The sequence below is a fragment of the Anas platyrhynchos genome, chromosome 5 (genome assembly GCF_047663525.1).
Source record: "Anas platyrhynchos isolate ZD024472 breed Pekin duck chromosome 5, IASCAAS_PekinDuck_T2T, whole genome shotgun sequence".
NCBI classification, from domain to species: Eukaryota; Metazoa; Chordata; class Aves; order Anseriformes; family Anatidae; genus Anas; species Anas platyrhynchos.
The window spans coordinates 37,585,831-37,609,365 of record NC_092591.1 but is presented as its reverse complement, the minus strand read 5'-3'; the positions used below and the strand labels follow the sequence as shown (position 1 = coordinate 37,609,365).

Sequence of the window (23,535 nt, the reverse complement as noted above, 5' to 3'; positions counted from 1 at the left end):
GCTCCAGACCTTTAACCGCTTACGTGCCCAGTTCAGGACCCCAACAGCAAGATGTTGCTCTGTGTTAGCTACTGTAGAGAGACAGACTTCTGCAGCTGTTAAGCCAACAATAGCTGCTTTTGGAGCGTCTGGGCTTTTTGTCTGAAGGCAAAGGTCCTCTGGCAGTTCTGTGCCCACCAGAGCTGACCTTGAGCTGCCTCCGTTGAATTTTGTGGTTCCTACCCATTTCTAGCAGGTGGGAAAGGACAGTGCCAGCTACAGGAGGAACTTTTGGCTTCTTCTGTTCGATAAAGAGAGGATTGTGAGGCTTTAAAGCTGCTTCTCTTTCTTTTTTTCTCCCTTAGCCTGTTTGTACAGTAACAATATTTTACTTCTGTGGTGCAGGCATTTTGCGGAACTTAATGAACTTAATTAAGTAACTTGGTTTCAGTCATTTTAAGGGAATGGAATACAGACCTCCCAGCACCCTGCTTTTAACACTTGAACCCGTTCTTCCCTCCATGTGGCAAATTAAATCAGAAATGTAGATGAAGATAAATTACTCTTGCCGGCACATCCACCTTCCAAATGCAGCTTGGCTGGGCTAATGAACAGGATAGCATTCCTGACGCTGCAACTTCCAGTTAGGTGCTCCTGTGGTGTGTAATTCCGGCAGAAGTCTGATGCCTATCAAGACACGAATACCTTTGTTCTGGGGAAAAAGCAGCCATCAAGCAGCCATCCTTACTGGATGGCACAGTTGTAGACTGTTTTCAGACTGGAATGGGTTTTGTTCAGAAGTGGATATTGTGCATGCTGCAGGGAGTTACCGTGATGTGGGAAGTAATCCAGTCAGGTACCAAGTCCAGGCTCCTGGCAAACTATTGGCGTGAACCAGGTGCTTCACTATTTTCTTTTGTAGGCCCTAAACATTTAAAGACCTAATTCAAAGCCAGCTGATGTCTATTCAACCTTGAATTACTCAGGGAAAGGTGGAGGGGAGGTTTGAGGTCTTCAGATGGGTCTTTTAGGGCACTGCAGTGATTCCAGGCCCTTCTCTCCAGCCTGTTTCACTCCTCTGCCTAATGCAGCCTCATACAATATCCATGTCATTGTTTGCAAGCTACCAGTAGTGATATAAATAATGATTTTTACTGCATGATAGTAATTTTTGGTCTTGCCCTTTCTACATATTTTACCAAATTATAAGCTTGAGCGAATGAAGAAACTGTGTTTCTGTTCCGAGTAGTTGGGGGGTTGGAAGTAACAAAACCTACAACCTTACAGATGTAAAAGCAATTAAGGGTCTTAGTCTGAATCTTCCAGAAACACTGCTGGGGCACAAGATGACTTTGTCATCTCAGTACAGTTATTGCTTCCAAAACCTCATACTTACAATTTAAGTTTCAACATATACTGTTGCATTGCTGATTGTTTTGACAGAAACTTAAGACTGCTCTGAAATTTGTATTGCAGAGTCAGTGCAATGCCTTTGTGTTTTTTTAAGTCTATTTTTGCCTTTTAAAACATCAGCTACCTTGTAGCAAGGTGAAATATTTCTTTAAGAGCTGTGACTGGCTCTACCAGGGCATAGAAGTTAGAGCTGTCATACTATATAATCTGCTTTTTTACACTCTATTAGATAATAATCTTTTCCACTGTTTTCTTTCAAGGTCTTGTCTGGTCTAACTTTAATTAACCAGGATTTCATGACCATCCTGAGGAAGCAACTTTGTTTTTTTCCTGATAGATGTTGTAATTTTTTGTTGCCTTAATTTTGTGGCAGTTTCATTTGTTGTGTGATAGATGACAGGAAGTTTCCTTCCTTTAAATCCAACTTTTTCTCATTCAACTTCAGGCCAACACTCATAGCTTTTAAACATTACACAGTGACTGTCTCAAACAGTTCAGTTTTCAACTTGCAGATTATCATTATATCCACATAACAATTGTTTGTTTTATTTTTTTCCTAAATGTCTTTAATTTGCCTGTTTTGCTCACTTCTTGAAGTGTCATTTGAAATATAAGCAAATGAACCATCTACCTGTTCATCTTGCACAGAATTTGTGGTAAACAGAGGTGAAGGGTTTGGGCCCCTACCTGCCTGCATCTGTCTGTGTATGTGTGAGTGGGCTCTCTGGCTTCAGTGCTAGAGAACTCGGGTGAAGTGACAATTCAGCAAGCTGGGTCATGCTGCATTACTTAAACGCTTCTTTATGTTATCATTGCTGATCACAGCAAAGTGCATTTTCCTTCAGGGTTATATAAAGTTCATATGATTTCCAAGACACCAGAATGGTATTTTACGGTTAAGGGGCTCCTTGCTTTGTGGGGGTTGCCTGCTTGCACAAAGCAGTATATTAATGTTTAGACAGAGTATTGTTGCACCGCATTCTACTCCTTTAAATTCACTTTTCATTGTTTAGTTATATATACACGGTCACTCTGCTGGCCTGCTTCCCCATGCCCACAGAAAGCTAGTTTGCTTGGGGATGTATCTAAAAAGGCAAACACAAGTGTGTTCCAAGCATGGTACACCTCCAGATATTTAGGAAAATATACTGATCTCTACAGGAAGGTACTGGCTACTGTGACATATCCTTAATTCTTAACATTTCATGTAGGTACCAGAGGGTAAGATGGAGCACTCACACTGCAATTGTATAGATAAATCGGAATGGTAGGAATTTCATGCAATACTATAGGTACAACTTGTGATTACTTAGCTTAGGGAAAGACCTGAGATGACTGATCAGAGTTTCCATGTCTGTGGTGCGGTCCTGATGCAGTTTCTTTCACAATCAGTTTCAGGAGCATCTGGAAGCGGGAAGAAGGAGTCTGGTTGTGTGACAGCAGCCCTTGGCAACACGTGGAGTCACAGCGTCAACACCAGGCTCATACTGCAATACCACGAATTGCCAACAAGACAGGTGAGAACCTGATGACAAAGAGAACTTAAGCCACACAAGCAGTGTCTGATCACTTGGGCTAATTGTACTTCAGCCCATGGGGATGCTATGATCTGTGTGTTGAGAAGGGACCAGTTGCTTATCTGGGGTGGAGGGCAGTCAGTGTCCTTTGCTTTTTGGGGTTGGCCAGTCCTCCAGTGCCTCCCTGTGTTAGCATGGGCTTATCTGAGTCACAGGACCTAGTGTGTGTTGGCACAGGCGTGCAAATTCCTTGAGCTTTTAGGGCATCGCTTTTAGGGTGGAGATGAAGGTAATCCCCAAAGTGCTCTTTCCTGTACAAGGGTTTTGGGGCAGGACTGGGAGGTTAGTCCTTTGGTACCATAATTGTTTTGCTGTCATCTTTTCCACTCTTTTGTGCCAAATTTCTGCTGTGACTGTTAGGATAGGGAGTGCTCTATCTCCTGCAGCTACTGTCTGCAAGCGGAGGCTTGCTGCCTTCACCAGCAAGCTTAACTTTGAGCAGTAAATATAGCAGCAATTTTCCAGAAGTGTGTCTGCGAAAAAAAGAATGGTTACCCTTTTCACTGAGAGATTTCATGCTTTTGAATGAAACATAGTAGCATTTTTGCCTGCAATCTTCACCTCTTAATTAAAAAAAAAAAAAAAAAAAAAAAAAAAAAAAAACAACTGTGAAAAGCACGGAGGCAAGACATTTGGGGTTTGATTGAGGGAATGACTTTTTTTTTTGTTTTTAAAAACATCATAACCCATGATTTCATCTGTCCTTTGGGATATCTGCGGTTATAGTTGCTTTTGGCTTTGTCTATTCTGTTTTTGCATTGATGTAACTCTTTCCAAAGGCTGTGACCCTCAGTCTTAATGTTATTGATTTTCTGCCCGTTAAAAGTAGAGTACTGTCAGAAAAAGTGCTATGCAAAATTTGTACCATCTTATTCCTATAGCGTTATTACCACATATGTTCTAATTAGAGCTCCTGGTTGTGCTGCCACAACACGAGGTTTCTCACTTTTAGGTTGCAGTCTTTCTCTCTCCTGGAGAGAAAGTCATTGTTTTATTCTGCCCTTTATGAGTAAAATTATAAAGATGGCACTTCTGTTCCTGCGAGGAGGGTACACTGAAGCAGAAATGGTCCTCTGGATTCTCAGGTAGCAGGTTAAGTGTGTCAAATACAGTTAGAATAGGGATCTTCTGGACTTCCATCTAAAGATTGTCCACAGTTGAATATAAACATGCTCGTACTGCTGCTCTTATTCTGGACTGTAATGAGTTTTCTCTCACTACATATGTGTGAAAAATATAAAGCTCTTCACAAATTCTGTGGATCTCTTTGGAGATACATGAGAGGTGGAATTGGCAAAGGCAAAAAGGAAAGAGTGGGCAAGAGACTGGGCAGTGTGCTTCTTCATGCTACACAAAGTCAACTAAAAAGGTTTAAGAACTTTCCTCTGACAGTGGAAAGAGGCAGCAGTGCCTCTGAAGAATATTCAAATATTTTATGTAGCTTTTCTTGATTTTGTTTGAAAAGTATTAGATCACAAGTGTATGAAGTGTTATTTTCAAGCCTGTATGATTCCGTATGTTACGATGCACTCAACAAAAGCGCAGTTTTAGTCACTGTTCTGAACTCAGTTTTATCAGCTGCATCCCCTCACTTGCACGTAACACCATAGGCTAACTCTGTTGCAGTTAAGTAGAAGGACTAAATCTACAGTTAGGAAAAACAGCTTTAGTAAATCCTATATATGTTATTAAAGGCAAAGTAATTTGAAACAGAAGTGTGACATAAATAGTTATATATCTGTGAAGTCCATGAATGAAATAGGATATATGAATTATATCTTGCAAATACTTTCTTGCTGCTGATGTCTGTCTCCTTTTTTTAGATAAATTGTCTTTTCTTCAAGTCATACAAATCTTTCAGCAAGACATAGAGTTTCAAGTAGAAGAGGGCATCTAGAGTTACCCCACCTGCAGCAGGATTGTATTGATAAAATTACTAAAATTTTGCACACACGTTCCTTTATAACTGTTTTATACCCACTTTCAGAAATGAATTGTGAATAAAGGTTCCTCAGTTCGTGAGATGCCATTTCAGTCATCATAAGGTGGGTCTGTCAGGAGGTATTGGGTATCAGCGCTTTGAAAATCAGCACTTTTTAAGGAAGCTTAAGTTGGAGGTCCAAAATTTCCAAGTCAGTAATCATTTTTACAAATTCTCATATTACTTTGTATATATATAAAGAGCTCAAGATTATCTCTGTAGTCCAAATTATCTTTCCTTGTTTTTAAGTGAAATTTAGGCCCAGGAAATTAATGAAAGAATGCAGTTGGTCAAGAGATCTGGGTGAAAACTAGGGCAGAAACAAGTTTTCCCTACTTTTCACACCTTGTGACCCTACAGAATCAGCACTGTTAAGGGCAAAACCTGTGTTTTATTCTGACTTGCACAGTGGACACATTTTATTTTCTTTAAAACGTAAGAGAATTCTTTGTCTCTTCAGTCACCTTATGTCTTGAGGAAGATCTTCCTGGCTCTACCTTTTCTCCCTCTTGCCCTGGAGGCGCTGGGGCTGTAGTGACAGTGATCTTCACTTACATCTGACTTGTACAGTAATAGAGCCAGCGTGTTTGTTTGTACTGGGAAATCTTACCTGTCAAGAGAGAAATCAACACTTGAGGTTTGCTGGGCCATGAGGCCCAAGGGTGGTATTCTTCAAAACGTGAAGATAAAATCATTAAGGAGGATTCAAGCAAGCAGCTTGCAGGAAACACAGGATCTCCTGGGCAGCACAGCCCCCTGTTTTGCTAGATGTTTGTTCTCACTCGTGCAGTTCTGAGCTCTGGGAAAGCTTGGGGTTGGTGCAGTAGTCTGCAGACCTAAAACTTTGGGGAATGCCAGGGCAGCAGGTGGCAGAAAGAGTATGCAACAAATCTAGGGAAATCAAGCACAGAGTTTCTACGCAGGAGTTCTTGAAATTTGAGTAAGAGATTCCTTCATTTTGTTTGTCCTGCAGACATTTTTTCAGCCAACTCTCCCTTTTTCCACCCCACCCTCCACATGTCTGTTGAACATTAATAAGACGACAGCCAATTCAGCAAAGTAATGAAATTTCTGGAACATCCTGCCTGCCTTCAAAACAATTAGCTTTGCTTTATTGCTTGGATAGGAACAGGTTTCTTAAGCTGATGAACTTTCCTCTTTTGTCCCCTTCTAGAAGGCAGTGTTCTGGTTTTGGTTTCCTCCAGGACAGAAGCAACGCCACAGAGGGGGGAGGGCAGGAGCAGGTTTGCAGGCTGCAGTGGGATTAGTTGTCCCATCAAAACCCACCGGTGTGGACTGCAGCAGGAGCCTTCCCACTGCTGAGGTGGGGCTGAAGCTGCAGGAAGTCCAAAGCAGCACGGTGGCTTAAGAGCTTGGGAGAAAGTGGGAGAAGTTAATCATTTCACACAAACGTGTTCATGAAGGGAGCTTGCTATTATCTGTTGGGTATATGGATACTGATACTTGGTTCTCCCCAAGGGGTCTTGCAAGTCATTAACCTTGACATTTGTTTTCCTGAATTCCATACATAAACATGCAGGCCCTTTGAGTTTGGGCCAAAACCAACGGGGCTGCGCTAGGAACTATCAGGCTCCTTGGTTACCCCTATGCTTATAATTATCCTTCTTTCCTGAATTGGAGTCAGCAGGCTCCAAGATTACTGTTTTCATGTGTGCTCAGCTGTCTTTGGGGGACAGCATGGTAGGGTTTTAATAAGTTGACATGCTATATTTAACATTTTATTTTTGTCTGTTGGAGACAGGGTGCTGGATTAAGTGAAACACTGGCCAGATCTGGTATGGCAACTTCTATGGGCCTGGTTTATTTTATAGTTTCCAAGGGATCTGTGAGACTTATAGTATAGCATTAATGGCTATAATGTGTTTTGAAATTCTCAGATGGAAAGTGCTATAGAAGCACAGGGTGTTATTTTATAACAAATCAGTGTGGCGTTTTAAAGAAAGAGCATTTAGGATTGAGATCCAGGCTAGAGCTTCTGAGCCATGCCAGGTAGTTGTTGTACAGCTCTTTTCCTTCTTCAGGTAAAGTGGTTCAAATGGATAAGTGTATTTATGGTGACTCAGTCTTAAAACAAAACAGAAAGCCATCTCTCATTCAGACTAATAATGCCAGACATAACTTTTGTTGTGTCCTTGGTTACAGAACAGCTGTTTTGTCTTGGTCTGCTCAGTATCATATGAATAAGCCCTGAATAAGCATTCCAAAATTGTGATGGTGAAGTAACCATGGTATTGCGTGGGGAAGGGCTGGGAGAGAGAGAAGGGGAGCAGGGACCAAGTTTCATGTGTATGTAACTTACTAAGGCTTCAGAATGTATGTGAGACTAGATTTACCTCTCCCTGTAAAACACTGAGGATAGTTGTTACATGGACTCTGTAGCTGTCTGGCTTTAAAGATAATATCAAGTGAGGTTTTCATCCATAAAAAGGGAAGCAAATAAACTGCAGAAAAAAAAGCAATTGCAAACAGAGCAAGTAGGCTGAGAGAAAAACATGCAGTAAGTGCTGAGGTTGATTTTATAAGTTTTGCCATAATAATCTAGAGGAGAACAAGTACAGTAATGAAATTTGGAAATAGCATCAATGTTTTGTGTATCAAAGCTTAATGAAAGATTGTAGCCTCGTACTATAAAGGTTTCTGCTTACTTTGGTGAGATGGTAATGTTTACTGGGAAGAAAGAAGAAGCAATGGGATATAAGTTGATGAAACATACTGAAATCACTGGAAGTGATGGAAGTAATAATGATTAATACAAATAAAATACCAAGAGTATTGGTGTGTTTTCTTGTACTAACTTTGTAACATTTACATATGCATACTAAAGCAAATGGAGATGGGGAAGAAGCAATGAAAAAAAAAATCAGTAGTTTTAAAATACTTCTGGAGTCAGATGAGGAAGCTGGAGGTGGCCACTGGTATTGAGAAATGCAGACAGAAAGCTTTTCACCTACTTAGTGGGAACGGAGAAGCAGCTAGTTCAGTCTTCAACATGGTGAGGGGAGAAGGAGCCCACAGAGAACTGGGCACTGAAATCAGTGTTTGGCCAAAGAAGGTGACGGAGGATGTGTGCAGGTTGCCCATAGCTGTGTGTGAGGCAAGAAGTACGGTTCTTTACATTCTGTCTTCTGCTGAGCTAGGATTTGGGGAGACTCAGGAAAGGAGATTTCAGTACCGTAGGCAAGAACAGAAGAGAGCTCTGCCTGTGAATTTTTAGCAGAAGTACTAGGACAAATGAAGTGCCATTTAGCAGCTTCAATCTGTGCTGAGAAAACCTGACTGTGTATGCTGCATGAATCATGTGCACAGTGCAGTAATGCAAATTCTGTACATAGAATCATAGAATCATAGAATCATAGAATATCCTGAGTTGGAAGGGACCCTTAAGGATCATCAAGTCCAACTCTTGACACCGCACAGGTCTACCCAAGTTCAGACCATGTGACTAAGTGCACAGTCCAATCTCTTCTTAAATTCAGTCAGGCTCGGTGCAGTGACCACTTCCCTGGGGAGCCTGTTCCAGTGTGCAACCACTCTCTCTGTGAAGAACCCCTTCCTGATGTCCAGCCTAAACTTCCCCTGCCTCAGCTTAACCCCATTCCCGCGGGTCCTGTCGCTGGTGTTAATGGAGAAAAGGTCTCCTGCCTCTCGACACCCCCTTACGAGGAAGTTGTAGACTGCGATGAGGTCTCCCCTCAGCCTCCTCTTCTCCAGGCTGAACAGGCCCAGTGCCCTCAGCCGTTCCTCGTACGTCTTCCCCTCCAGGCCTTTCACCATCTTTCAACACTTCTTATTCAAGTGTTTAGACATGAGAAAATCTGCAGATGACAGTGGATACTGAGCTTCAGTAAGCAGTGATAGAAAAGGGATGTGGCTATTGGGTTGTGTCAAAATGGAAGTGATAGAAAGTGTTTATCTGTTCTAAGCCATCTCATTATATAATATCTCTGTCATATGGAAAATCAGCTCTGTGAAAGCACAGAGACACGGACTTTTTAAGACAAAAGGAAGAATGATGCCATGGAGTCATGCAAAGGGTAGGAAATTTTGCAGGAAAATAGATCTTTTTCAGGCAAGATTAATTTTTTTGTGGTTCTGCCTTATGGAGAATGTTGCTTTTGAAGAAATAGCTGTGGAATGACTGCAGGAACACTGGTTTGAGTTCTGCAAACCCTTCCATTAAAAAAAAAAAAATCTCTAAGACTTCTGCCTCACCCCTACCATCTTTTGAATGTTTTTGAGTCAAGATGCAATGAAAGGTTGTTATGGGCTCAAATTTTAACACAAGCTTACAAACCACATCCTTTAAATTCATAATTAAGTACCTTTTTTTTCTGATAAAAAGTCTCTAAACTGATAACTCTCACAACAGAAATCTTTTGCTTATCCATAGATGATATACAAGCATAAACAGTGATATGACCTTGAGTTGGATAGGATAAAAACGGAATAAAACTGGACACAATGCATGATTGTAGCATAAACAGATGATTATCAACGCAGTATGTTAGTGACTTAATCCAGCAAAAGTGCCAAATGAAAGGATGCCATAAAAATAGAGAAGGTTCATGAACAAGTATCTAGAGCTCAGACATCACTAGATCGCTTACTTTCCTGACTTCTATGTTTGTTCATCTCTGTTGTTTGCAGTGAGCTTCCTTCTTAATGGACTTGTGGGAGATTGTTATACAATATAAACATCACTGCAGTCCTGTCTGCATTAAATGGGGAGGGATTTATGGTCCTCTCCTGTTAACAGGACACTTTTATATGGAGAAGAACTTTTCCATCAGTCTTGAACAAGAACTCATTTACTCAGGTGCTTATATAACACTAATCAACTTGTTATCAAAGAATCCAAATAGAAATGAGAGGACATTAGATAAAATTGTAAAGAACAGAAGGAAACCTTTAAATGGTTTATATTTTTCTCTGTTCTTTTTAAATTAGCTTTGCAGTTTTTCTTAATGAAGGTTATTCTAATGCTAGATTGACAAAACATAGCAGCAGCTGTGCAAACTTCAAGCATGTCGATCTGTAGTTCAAAGCATCTTTAACAAAGAAGTATCTCTGAGGTATAGTCAAACTCATTCAGTAAGTTATACCAACTCTTCCTCCTGAGGCTGGTGGCAGGGGTGGGTGCTTGTCAGGGACTGAACTGCATCATCCCAGTTGTTTCTGACTGAGAGGCCAGTCAGCTCGCAGAGACTCCTCTTTGCTTGCTGCCAGCCTGCACTGGTTACGAGTTTACCATATCATAAGACATTATATTTTCAAATTACTATGCAAGCATTTGCTGACTGATCTCCACAATGCCCCTGCCAGGTTCTCATAACTGAGGGAACAGACTCAGAGATAAGGAACTTGCCAGAGTAAGTTGTTTGCAGCTGGGAACAGAGCTGGAATCTTTTCACTGCCATTTATGTGCCACTGAGCAGGATATTGCTCAACCTTTGCTGCCTGTGTTTCAGACACTTAAAAAGTTTTTGTATCACCTTGTAGTGCATAGTTCCTTGGCTGTGAAGTTACTGCTCCTGCTTCTCTCCCATTTTCTATTTTATTTAACTCATCCACTGCAGTAGTTTTAACTGTGGCCTTCATGTCACCGACTTCTCTCTCCTTAGCGTGCCATAAATGTCTCTTCATCAATGTTCACCTTTAATAAAAGATTAACATAGCCAAGACTGTGCCTTGAGCTTTATTGCAAAACTCTCTCCACTCCCTTGTTCCCAGTTTCTGTTGATACCATGGCTGATTTTTCAGTCTTTGAGGCCTTGGCTCTATAAATCGCTTTGCATTCCTTCCTCTCTCCTGTTTGTATACTTCAAAACTTCTCCAAGTTGCAAGTTCATAACAAAGCGAATATTTAGCATGTAAATTTGTAGATAAGGGTCTGGACAAACATTTCAGTTATCTTCCATCCTGAATAACACAGCATCTTCATTTATAGTATTATCAACCCCATATTCCTTTTTCTCTTCCAAACCTAGCACAAAAAACAGAATTGTTACCGTGGTGTGACCAATAGTCACAGTGACACTATTTGTTTAATTTGTACATACTTTCTCACTTCCATAACTGGAAAAATGGCCTTTTGCCTTGTTTTGATTGGTAATTGTGCACCTCCATATTAATCAGCACAATTCTCAGAGATGAGGGCTATATCTCCTGTTTGTTATGGGAAACCACTGAAAGACCAGAATTGGAGGGGTAAGATTAGCAAAATCTATTCTGAATCTAAACAGAGAACTTAAGCCTGTGAGGCTGTTAGTCCAATGCCTTTTACAAACACTGTATTTACAGTTCACTAAAACAGCATCAAAATAAGAGAAAGAACCAGATATGACACTCAGGCTCTGGTCCGAATTGTCTGAAAAATGCTTTGTTTGTAAGCTTAAGCCTGTTTGCAGAGAGGGAATGGACACAAATTCCCATCCTGTTTATATAGAACCACTTTTCTGATTTTGATTGGACTTCAGTGTGAGCTTTCCCCTCAAAGCAGAGTGGAATTAACCTAGGGCAGATTCTCTCATCAATATCTGAAATGTCATTGCTCCTAACATCAGAGTGGCAATGACCAAAGTTGTTTATCCTTGGAATGCCTTGGCAAATCCTCCTGCCTCCTGTCTTTTACCAGATCCCCTTTTCTCTTTTCTTGTAATTGAAAACAACCAAACTAAAATGCCTAACTGAAATTTAAGTGTTTATTATTTAGAAAAGTTTTGTTAAGTTTGTCTTGAAATATAGCATACTGAAAGTTGGGAGGAATTTCTAATCAAGAAAAAGATCAGGATAGCATTGTGAAGGAATTGGGCAAGCTTAATTTGTGAAAGCGTAGTGGAATGTAAGATGTTATATAAATAATATGTAAAGTAATACTGGGCATTATAAATTTGTTTCTGCTTTACATAAGGAGCATACCAGCTGGAAGTGAAGCTGATACTGGAGTGGTTCAGTTTATCACAGGGTAACTAAGCCAAAAGTGCAATGCAATCGTGAAAAGGGCCAGTGTTATCCTAAAATAGATCAGGCAGGGTATTTCCAAAGGAAACAGGGAAGTATTTGTACCATTGTACCAAAGACACTGGAAATGCCTCTGGAATACTGGGTATGGCTTAGATGTTTGTGTTCAAGGTGCTAAGAAGGAATAATAGAATGTGGGAATAGAACAGTGGGAATGGCATTGCTATTCTGAGAGGAAACCAAGTGCCTGAACAGATGAGCTCTGATACACACTTCTGTCCCCAGACATCCAGTCCATCCCTCTGCTGTGAGCTCTTGTCCCAGCAGCAGAGTCAGTTAAAGGCAGCTTTGCCACTTTCCTGTGCCCAAAACATGTTAGCATCAGTCCCTTTGGTCTGTAAGATAAGCTGACAGGCTGGACTTGAGGCCTCTATAACTGAGTTTATTGAGCCGTTTGGTCAGATTGCTCGGGCTGGTGGAGTCTCAGGCTACTACACGAAGACTCGTTCCAGCTTACCCAGCCTGGGTAATGTTATATTTTTCCAGTGGAAGGAAGAGGTACAACAAACCCATGAAAAGGGTAGGGAGCAGACATGATCCCTCTAATCCAAGGCATTGCAACTTGTATGATGCTGTAGGCATATTAAGGGAAAATCATCTAAGGACTTTGTATATCTAGGATATTATACTTTGTTTTGAGAATCTAAAGTCATTGAACTGTTCTAGACTGACAACACAGGAAAGTGATAACCAGTGAGTAGCTTTCTAGCTGCCAGGCCAGCTAGCTCTTCTTTATCATTTCTACTCATCATGCTACATCAAGAAAATAATAAAATATATATTTTTCACAATATTACATTTCCCTTGACTGATTGCCATGACTGTTAGAAAAATGTGATGGGATTTTAGGGCATCTGCTCGATCAGGAATGGAAAGGATGTGTTCAGGCTATGGTAAGTGTGTTAAGATGAAGCCCATGTTGTGGAAACATTGGGAGATAGTTGACTAAAAGCTAAAAGGCATTAAAAGTACCCACCTGATCTGTCCTGACTTCAGCTCTCACCTATAGTGACTTGAACTTTTCAGATACCGATAGGGAGAAATTAACCTTGAGTCTGTGTCAGAGGTGTTTGTGCTCACCTTGAGTGACCAGTCTTGGCTTTTTGCATCATTCCACTAAATTTGGCTGTGCAGTTGTCATTGTAGATTCCGGTTCCGGGTATTTAAGTGCTCCACAACACTGAACTGGAAGCTATGGAGTTCAGTTTGCAGAGACACCTGAGTTGGCCTTGTACAGAGCCTACTGTGATCCAGGAGGTTTGGCTTAGAGTCTGAGCCAATAATATCAGGTCTGAGCCAGGTTTCACTTAGCGAAGTGATGTCTCTGGTCTAGCTTGTGTGTTTGTTCCTTCTTACTGTCACTTCACTCTTCATTTGTCTATCTAATAATAAGATAAAAAACTGTTGTCATCTCAAGCTACAGACAAAAAGTCATCTAATTCCCTCTTAGCTTCTCTTCATGATTCCTGGTGGATGTGCTACATGTCATAACAAGAGAAAAGTACTCTTTTCTCCTTTTTTCATGCATTTTGTCTTTTCACTGGTATTCCTAGAATGGCCATCTTAGTCTTCCTTTGAAATAACTTAGCAGGCTTAAATGAGACATGTAATTTAGCATGAAAGAATTCAAAGAGTTTTTTATATATATATATATATATATATATATATATATATATATGTATTTGGTACTAAATAAAGGAAAAAATATGTATTTCCTGTAAGAAATACAATAAATAGTTATCCTTTGGATAGTGTTGCAAGAAAGAAAAGGTTGAGAGGGTTTTTTTCATCTTTTTTTTTTTCCTACGGTTGTGCATTTTCTTTGCTATGACTACATGTTTATCCTTTGAGTATGACAAATTGTTTTCAAAACTTCACAAGTGGTTAGGAACCCTACTGCACAGAGGCCGATCTGAATTTCTCAAGCATAATCACTGTGTGAGAGAGTATCTAAGATCTGTAAAATGCTACTCAGTGTTTTTGTGGAAAGAATGACCATTATATTTGATCTTTGCTTCTGTTTCTCCTCCAACTTAAGGTTTATTCATGTACTGATTGTTATCTAGGGCACGTTGTCTTCTAGGGTTTTAAAGCAGTGTTTTGGGTCCAACTGTCAGCTATACTATGCACTGGAATAAGCATCTCTGCTTCTACCTTTGGTAACAAAATAGCAACGTTGGCCAGGAAAAAATTATTTCTTGGTGGATATCCACTATCCTCTAGAAATGCTAGTGAAGTCTCCCTAAACATTTCATGTTTATTAGAGAAAAGTTTTTCCAGGATGCTGTTATTCACCTCTTGTACATTCAGTAATACAGGTTATTTTTATAAGGCCATGAATCTTTCTTTTAACATACTGCTTTCCACTGGGTAGAATCTCACCCAGGAATGTTCTTGCTAGATGAAATCTGAGTCGTGTGGAGAGATTGAAATTAAGTTTTAAACTAAATCTGTCAAATTTTCTCAGTGCCCATAGAGTGTGATAGGACTCCGAATGTACATGCATTGCTTCTGTATACATTAGTTCACAGATCTATTAACATTTTTTCTTGTCCTTATTACACAATGCCCAGTGGAATCTAAAATCTATTCTGCTGAGACTTTATGTAAGATAACACTGCTCTCTCACACGTGATTTTAGCAGTGGTGTCATGTGAGATTTTCCCCACCAACATTGCTTTTAGGAACAGGACTAAGTGAACACACTAAAAAAAAAAAAAAACCTTTTTTGTTTCTTTCATATCAAAAGTATTTTGCAACCACTAGTATGGGTGAAAAATATTTATGCTACAGTCTAGGACTTGGTTGAATCCCATCTTTTTTTTGGTTGATGCCTGGGAATTTAGGATTATGCCTTTATATCAAGGAAGTATGAAGGACTTGGCTTTATTTATGTCTGAAAACAATGCAGGATGGGGAGAGCACACTTATGATGCCCTCTTACAGAGGATTGATTTTCTTTCAATTTATAAACAATAATGTTGAGCTTTTTCATCATTCAGTAAGCCAAAAGAAAATGGAAGGATAGAGTATTGGCAGTATTGGCTGAATTAAGATTTGAGATTCATTAGAAACAGGGATCTGTTTCTAATGATACTGAAGGTACTTCTTTTTTTAATCTGTAGATGAAGTATGTTGCTAAAACTACCACAGCGAAGCTTCATAGAGATCTGAAGAATAACAAAAGCAATAAATCATGATGGCAATGCAAATGCAAATTATATATTTAAGAACACATATTGCTCACGTTGTGGTTGTGAATTGCACCAAGCTGATCTGCTGTGTATGTTGGGGAGGCTGGAAGCTGGTTGGATCCCTACATCTTCAGCCACGTGGACAGAAGGGCCAGCAGCATCTCTAAATATGTTGTTCTGGAGGAGAAAGTGTGCAGCTGTGGGGCTTCCATGCTGTTCTCTCAGCTGGTCCCATCTCTTCAAAGCCAGTCTGGCAGGCGTGGTGGAAGAGACATATATTCTCGGGTGTTATTGTACTCTTGCTCCTTTATGAGTCCTTCCTGACTTGGGGTTCATGATCCAGGGGATAAGGCAGTGTTCCAGTATGTGTCATAAATAAGAATTGCATCCTTCAGCTCTCTTCTTATTTTTGGAACCAAAGTCAAGCTGAACAGTATGGAAGGCTCTGAAAAGTCACATAAATTTTATTTTCTCTTCTTGGTACCAGTGTGTTGTAAGTCTGATGAGTGACCGCAGGCTGCCACGCAGGAGAATTCCCCGAGGAGGCCATGTTTATGCTACCCAACTGCTTTCTCCAGGCACAGCACCGTCCCCAGATCCCTTTTCTTGGTGCTGTTTCTTTGTGGTAACCCCGACATGCTGGCTGCTTTCCTGCTTAGTAGAAGCTACGAGCTGCTTCTCCTGAATTACCCCTGGTGCTGGACAATTACCAGGGCTTTGGGCCTCAACAGTTTTATAGCATAGGAAATCTTCATGGCCAAGCTCTTGTGAGGTATCCTGACCTCTAGAGCATCTCCCCTGAGAAAATCAGGAGAGATTCAGAAAGAGAAAAGACAACAAAATTCAGTTTACAAAGTAGGGAATGAGGCACATGGCAGGGAGACAGAAAGTGATTCTGGGAAGAGGAATTTCTCCGGGTCTGGTGTTACATGAGCAGAAGGGAGCTGACTGGCCCTGCATACCCAGGATTTCCCCCTGGGGAACTTGCACCAGATGTCCCAGAAGCCAGGATCCTCCCTGGCTTAAGTGGAAGTGTACTGGAGGCAGCCTGTTTTTCTGCACTTCCCAGGCCAGGTTGTTACAGCTCAGACACAATTTGGATAAACATATGTGACTGTGTTTTCTTCTTCAATTAAAACTTGAAATGGACCAGTGTTTGCCTGGGCAGTGGAGTTCCCTGCCACTGAAGTTACAGTGAATCCTTAGGTACCTCAGGCAGGAAAGAGGCGCCCAGGCTGTGAGAGCTCAGGGCAGCGTTCGCAGCCTGGGAGAGGCCAGCTGAGCCAAAAAAAGCGTTTTGTTCATTTGGCCTAATGCAGCCAGGGCAGTCATTGCTCTGGAGCACATCGGGGCAGCTCACCTTGGAAAGTTGTGCTTTTGTTGTCTGTGATTGTCTTTGATACTCATTAGAGGTTTTGGTGGTTTTCCTTCTGTTGAAGTTGTGTTTACTCAGTCCAAGGATATTCAGAGCTCCTCATTACGGTGCCCGAAGCTAAAACCATGTCTGAGTGGCAGCACATATTACATGCTGAGCTCTCGCACTCAAAATAGGGTGTTTGGCTAAAACGTGCACACTGGAACAATTTCCAGACTGATCATCTGTTGCTAGCAACTACGTGGATTAGGATGGATTCGGGACCTAGAAAACGTGGATAATTAATCTCCTGCCATGAGCATCTGGTGTATGCTTTCTGCTTACAGGCAACAAGTGCTAGAATGTGAAGGTGAAATCATGTGAAGGTAGAGGAGAACATCACAGCCACAGCACGTGCCTTTGTTCTGGTTTTATGAGGGGGGACAGAAGTGACCCTACTGAACATTCAAGGAAATAACAGAGCAGTTATGTATTGATACTTCTGCTGCACCTTCTCTGTAGGGAAAAGCAGAGCATCTCCAGAGCTGTGCCCACCTGGCAGAAATTAATATGAAGCTGCTGCAGATGTCTGGCTCCATGCATGGTTTCGAACTAAAGCAAAGGAATGTTATATGTTTTTCACGTAATTGCTCAAGGAAACAGGGGCAGAATTAGGAAAAGAAGTCATGAATCCTGATTCCTGGGTCCTGGCATTGTGCACTATGAAGAAGTCCTTTATGTATGTACAAGTTTTTAGAAGAAAGAACTGAAGCCAGACAGATAAAGCAGAGCTTGACATTCAGAGACTGTCCTCATTCCTGAACTAGTCCACTCCCCCGTTTCTCCTCCATTCCTAAAAGATTCTCGGTTTTCATTTCTATCTCCTCCTCTTGTTTGTTTTCCTTCCATTTCTTTCCTTTACAAGTATTGAATGTCTCCTCTGGGAGTAAGCCCAGCCACATGTGCGTGCAATGGTGGTTTATTTTTATTGGAGTCATTGCCTGTGACTGTTATTCATTACTATAGGAAGAACTGCACTAACAAACTGCGCTTTTTTTTTCTGTTGTAAAAAGTCCTGTTTTGTACATAGCTACTGAGAGCATCTACTGCCATTGTTACGAAGCTGAGAGTTTGGAGCTTGGATTCTGCTGCTGCCTCCTGAATGTCCTGTTATGTCTGCTGTTGCAAAGCAGAATTTCAGCTTCTCTCAGCTTCCTTGCACGTTGTCTCCTTGACCCAACTTTTCAACCACTTCTCCACCCCTTTGCTACCTGAGCAACTGAATTGGCCTCTGCATATGGAAGAACTCAGGGCTGTGCGAAGCTATTGCAGTCACTGACTGCTGGTATGGCTTGTGTTAAAGGGCAGAGCCAGAAGAACACCAAACAAGGCCTGCCTGACATAAAATGCCTGATCCAGAAAAGACAAGTCAAAAGTACTCTAACATGCTTTTATCTCACTTGACTTCAGCTTTCTCTTGATACTGGATAACTAATCTCTTCTTTTCCTTTTATTCTGTAGTTATCACACATTTCTGTGCCACCATGGGCAACACCACCACCTCCTGAATTGGAGGTCGTGTAAGGAATTCCTGGTACTTCTTTAAGATTAATCTGTGGCGTAAATAATAAAATGATCGGTAGTTAAATTAGGAACACATGCTTAGCATAAATATGTCAGAGCTCAGAGATGTAAGCAGCTCAATTGATTTCACATTAAAAAAAATACAGCAACGTAAAATCAATGATTATTAATTAACCACTTCTGAGGTCAGAGTGGAGTACAGTGAGGGAAGATAACTGATTTGCCTTGGCTTACCCAAAAAACATTAGGACCTTACCGTAAAAGTTAATGCTAAGACAAAACAAACAGACAAGAAGTGATTTATCTGAAGTTTGGCTAATGTTGCATAGGTCCATTTAAAAAAATAAAAAAAATGGATTTGTTTTAAAGATTTCAGAATCTCTGCTTCCCACTAGCAGTGACACCTGAATCTTAAAAGTAATCTGAATTTGGTGAGAAGGTTTGATCTAATTGATATTATTTTACTTTTGTTAAAATAAGTGTCATGCTGCTACTTCAGGATTGAGATTTCTTTGTATTCTTCATCCCACGCTGAATCCACCTCGTGTTTTCCTACAGGCTTTTGAAGGCTTTCCCTTCGCTAACTCTCTTGTTCAAATCATTGTCTGCTGTTGCTACTTCCCCTGCAAAACTGTCTTCAACGCATCTGCATTTCTTCCTTCCTTCCTACCCCCTCTGCCATCCCTTTTTTCCTAAGACAAGAGGCAAGGACCACTCGACTTCAGTCTTAGCAATGTTTTTTAATACGTGGAATTTGTATGCATTGCACTAAAGGAAAATATACAGATGTGCTGCTACATTTTGGGGGCTGAGACAACAGCAGGACGGTCAACTGCCTTTTGAGTCTGTTCATTTTGGAGTTGTTTCCAGATGTCTGCTAATGCACATTTTCAGGATATACACACAAATTCTGCTTACCTACTTCTCTGCACTAATTGGTTTGGATTTATGGAATGCCTCTCATAAAGCGTCTCTAGCTGCCATTGTTGCCTTTCTATAAAATAGTAGAAAGGAAACTCCTTCCTAAACAGTTTCCCCTGGACAGGATTTTCTTGTGGGGGAAGGAGAGAGACAACCCATTTAGGTTGCTCTATAAAGAGTTTTATTGAGTTGCGGCCCATTAACCTGGCCTTGATGAAAACCTTTTCAAACAACTGGACTTCAGGGAGCCACAACTCTCAAGTGCTGTGCAAGGTCCAAAAGAAATGATGGTTTCCTAAGAAATCATTTTAATCCGTATTGTATTTTTTTTCCTAACGTTTGCAGAAGTTGTAGGGACTCCACAGCTATTCCCTGTACTGGGGCTCGTTCGTGGCCCCATCTCTAATTATTTGCTCCCTAGTACTCAGGGCATCTTAACCTTTCACCGTTCTCAATCCACTCAGTTTGTTTTTACCTGGCAGAATGTACGTGTGGGGTTTAGATGCTTAGGAGGGTTGAAGGATGACTGTATATATCTGCTTTCCCTCGACCTGTCTGTTTTTCCTCTTTATTCCCAGTGGTGGTACAGCCTGCCCAGTCTGGGGCCTTTCCTACTGACAAGGAAAGAAGCCAAGAGGAAGCCTGCAGCTGGTGCATAGCGTGCAGCTGTGCATGGTACTGCTGGGGTGGCTGAGCTTGCATCTGCTTGAAAGGAGAAAGTCTTTGTAAAGAGAGCTTCTCCTTGCAAGGGGGTTTAGAGGAAGATGTGAACCTGGGGATAATCATTTCCATAGGAATATACAAGTCCCTGATCAAGTCAAACTCTGCAGTGAGTTGCCTGTGAAGGTGAGGTGATTTGATAAGGTCTTATTCAGATCTTAGCATTTGATATATGCTGTACTATCTTTAGGAATGTAATTAATTTCTTAACTTCAGTTTACCCAAACTGTAGATATTTTTACCCCACTGTCGTAAAACCTTTTTAAAATCTACTGATAAAGTACCATACACGAAATCTTTTCCTAGTAATGGAGGAAATCGGTAAATTGTTTATGAATACATCCTCAGGCCATGGACATAATTGCAGGTCACCTAGCCTACTTTTTTTTTTTTTTACCAGCACACTGGAAACGAATTAGGGCCACTTTTTGCTTTTGTGACAGGGAACAATTATCTCCCAAGGTAAGTCAGATCCTGTTATGGGACTGGGGTCTCTGAGAGCTCCAGGGCCTTACGAGCCTTTCTAGTGTTCCGTGAAGCCTGGCAGAAAACACAACCGTTTTTTTTCTCCCACCTTGTAAAAAAGACATCCCGTTGCCCTGAAGTTTTTTTCTGTGTGGAGAGGGAGTAGGGAACAGCTGCTGTGTGAAGCCTGGATGCTACTGCAAAGTTTGTGCAAAGTTTGTGGAGGGAGCTCTTGACTCTCCTCAGGCACTTTCTGGTGGGCTGGAGGCGACAAAACCTGTGGAATGAGAGCTGGTCCTGGGAACTGGGTCACAAGTCCTGTGCAAAAGCAGATGAACTACAGAATAAGGACCGTTGCTTTCGCTTCTAGAACAGAAATTCCTGAACATAGGGCCCAAGAAGAACCAGCAGGGAGGGCAGGAAAAACAGTCATGAGGTCTGCTGGGATATCTGATGCAAAATCAACTTTGTTGTTTTCCTAACAGGCTTTTTCCTGGGCTCTGCAGCTGAAAAAACAACCCTTCTAATCTACAATAAGAAGGGAAATTCTGGCATGAAGATTGTCCACCCAGACATTTTGGCACAATTAGGGGAAAAAATTGTTTAGCTTAGCACTGATTTTATTAGTGCCCGAGTTTAACTGAACCTGTCGATGTGCTCTTTTCCCTGCTGAATTGTCGTGTCGATGGTACAGGTTTCTTTGTCAGTTCTCAGCTATGCTTTTCCATGCTACTGCAGCATAACTTGTGTTCTTTGAAAAGTACTGACTGTTAGCACTGATCATTTACTGCAATAGGACAATAACATAAATTAGCAGAAACTCCCAGCAAACCAACATTGTTTCACAAAGGCCAGCTATAGTAGTAAGAGCCAGGCTCTTTTCACAAAACTAAGGTATTTGGTAATTTGACAGTACATCTGAATCCTAAAATACGTATTGGCTCTAAGTGTAATTTTGTTATTCATTACAATTGTTAGTGCAGTTGAAGTCTCTTGTCATTTTTATAATCTCCAGAAGTACAAACAATGAGATAAGGTAAATCTGTCAGAAAAGGAAATCTAAGGAAAACAAACAAACAAAAGAATCTGATATATTTTAAAAGAAGTTTCACATGGTTTCTCTAGTGTTCCTCACCCATTGCTGAGAACCTTTTCCTTGTTAATAGTCTCATTAAAATATGGGCAAGAAACTGTATGTCTTCCCAGTGTAAACAGAAATGACATTAAATGTTAATACAGGAGATTTTATCAAATGTTTCATTAAAGTCTTCGTTTGTTATTTTTTTTTGTTAAAATCATTATTTTTTTCATGATGGAAATCTTTTTTTTTAATTTTTTTTTTTTTTTTAACCATTTGAGAGTTCATAGCTCAGTCAAAATCATCATTTTATTTCATCGCTTGGTAGTTTATCTTCCTGGCATTTTGATAACTAATTTGATATAAGATCCTGTCACCCCTCTTCGCCCCTCCTCCTTTTTTCTTTTTGGTAGGACACTGGCTTGATTTCTGGTTATCAGACTACATCTGAAACTCCATCCAATATATTTTCCAATTCATCACTTTCTTTGCTATTGACAGGGGATGTTGTCCCAGTAATTAGTATTTTCTGCTGGGCTTTTGCAATCAATTTCTGTGATTCATTTCTTCCATAAAGCTTCCATAAACAATAAAGTTTATTAATAAAAAAGCTTTCCCTAATTAAAAAAACAAACTTTAATGTACATTTTTTCTGCTGTCATCATCAATTCTCTCTAAGGCTTTTGTTTCTCAACTGTTCTGCCTGTCTCCCATTTATCTTCCTTTATCTAATCTAATGGCATCTATCCAGTTTCTATTCACTTTTCATCAAGGTGATATATTTTCTGTCCCATAGTACCTTTGTGTTCCTAACATGCCTCATGACAGAAAGCATTTTTCAGTTGTTTAATGTTTATTCTACATTGCTGTTGTATAATAAATAATTATTACAAGCCTCCTGGTGGGGAAACACAATGTTAGAAAGGAAGAAAGGAAACAAAAAATTGACCGCTTTGTAAGGTTAGGACTTCAAAAAAATTAAAATAGCTTTGACTTTTACATCTCTCATCTATCTTTATCATTCCAACTAGTGGTATCAGAATACATCATTCCAACTAGTAGTATCCATAATAGTAGGACAGCAGAATAAGAACAACTGCACTTGGTATTTATATGGCATTCCAGGAGCTCATGGATAGCCCAGATTAGGGAGACTCAATACCATTTCATCATTTTTTGTATGTTTATTTCTATTCATTTCATTATTTACGAAATCATTTTGGTATTGGACTATTATTTCCTATCACTGTTTACTCAGCTTAAATTATGTGCTGCTTTTGGTGAGACTTCAACTGAAAAAAAAAAGTTTTTGCAATAAATAATAATAAATATGATACAAGTAAACTATAAAAATTGTCAAAAGAAGTATTAATAGGAAATATTTCTGGTGAGGCCAGGATTTCATCTTTGATTCCTTTATTAAATAGTGCTTATCATAAGAGGTATGTCTTTCATATGTCTGGGTAGGAGACAAAGCAATGAGTTCTTTTACATGTGTCAGGAACATCTGTAGAATTGTATGTTCCTTTATTTTCCTGAAGCAAAAAGAAAATCTTTCCATTATGTTGAAATGAAAATGTAGGTTCTTAATCAAAGTTTGGGAAAGTAAGGTTGTGGAAACAAGTTTCTGTCTCAGCATGCTATACAAGTAGCCTCCTTATAAAGGACTTAGATTCAGGCCTAGGTTCAGACAGTGCACCTTTCTCTACTCTCTCCAGATTTTGGCTATGGCTGGTTTCGAATTAGAACAAGACAAATGGTTAAATACGCGTGAGTTTTAGAAATGCTTCCCGAGATATCCTGGAAGCCTCCTTGTGTTCTCCACACCCTCAGGTGGTTGTTTGGATTCTTAGGGAGAGGAGCAGATGCTTTCCAGAAGACAGATATGAGGCGGCTTTCAATCATAAATGCTGTATTTGAAAGCCAGCAGCTTTTTTCTCCTTTAATTGACTGCAAAGATCCCTTGTTGCATGTGGACCTTCAAGAGACATCGTTAGCCTGTATTCTTCCAACTCTGTCAGTTCTCTCAGTGTAGAAGATGAATTGGCAGGGCTTTAGTGCTCAGTCTGCACACAGGATTTGAAGAGACTTCATAGGTTATGGAGCACATCGTAAGCACTGTTTCTTATTCCCTTTCATAAATATTTCAATCTGAATCCTAAAACAAAGATTTTTTTTTTTCTTCTTTGAATTGAAGGCTCATGTTTACTGGTGGTTAAAAACTTTCA

General features: G+C 40.3%; 1 protein-coding gene across 21 annotated transcripts in view; it reads left to right on the top strand.

Annotated features, from left to right (window-relative positions):
* Positions 1–23,535, top strand: part of RAD51B (RAD51 paralog B) — a 474,920-nt gene that overhangs the window by 272,768 nt on the left and 178,617 nt on the right. For 20 of the 21 annotated variants that reach the window (XR_011809709.1, XR_011809708.1, XR_011809707.1 and 17 more), the window contains one exon: positions 2,785–2,909. Coding sequence is in view for 18 of the 21 variants with exons in the window: in XM_072038849.1 (XP_071894950.1) it covers positions 2,785–2,909 (125 nt within the window). In the remaining 3 variants the exon portion in view is untranslated. Of the gene's footprint in view, positions 1–2,784; positions 2,910–20,714; positions 21,471–23,535 lie in introns of those variants that run through there. The other variant, XM_072038857.1, reaches the window with a different exon arrangement.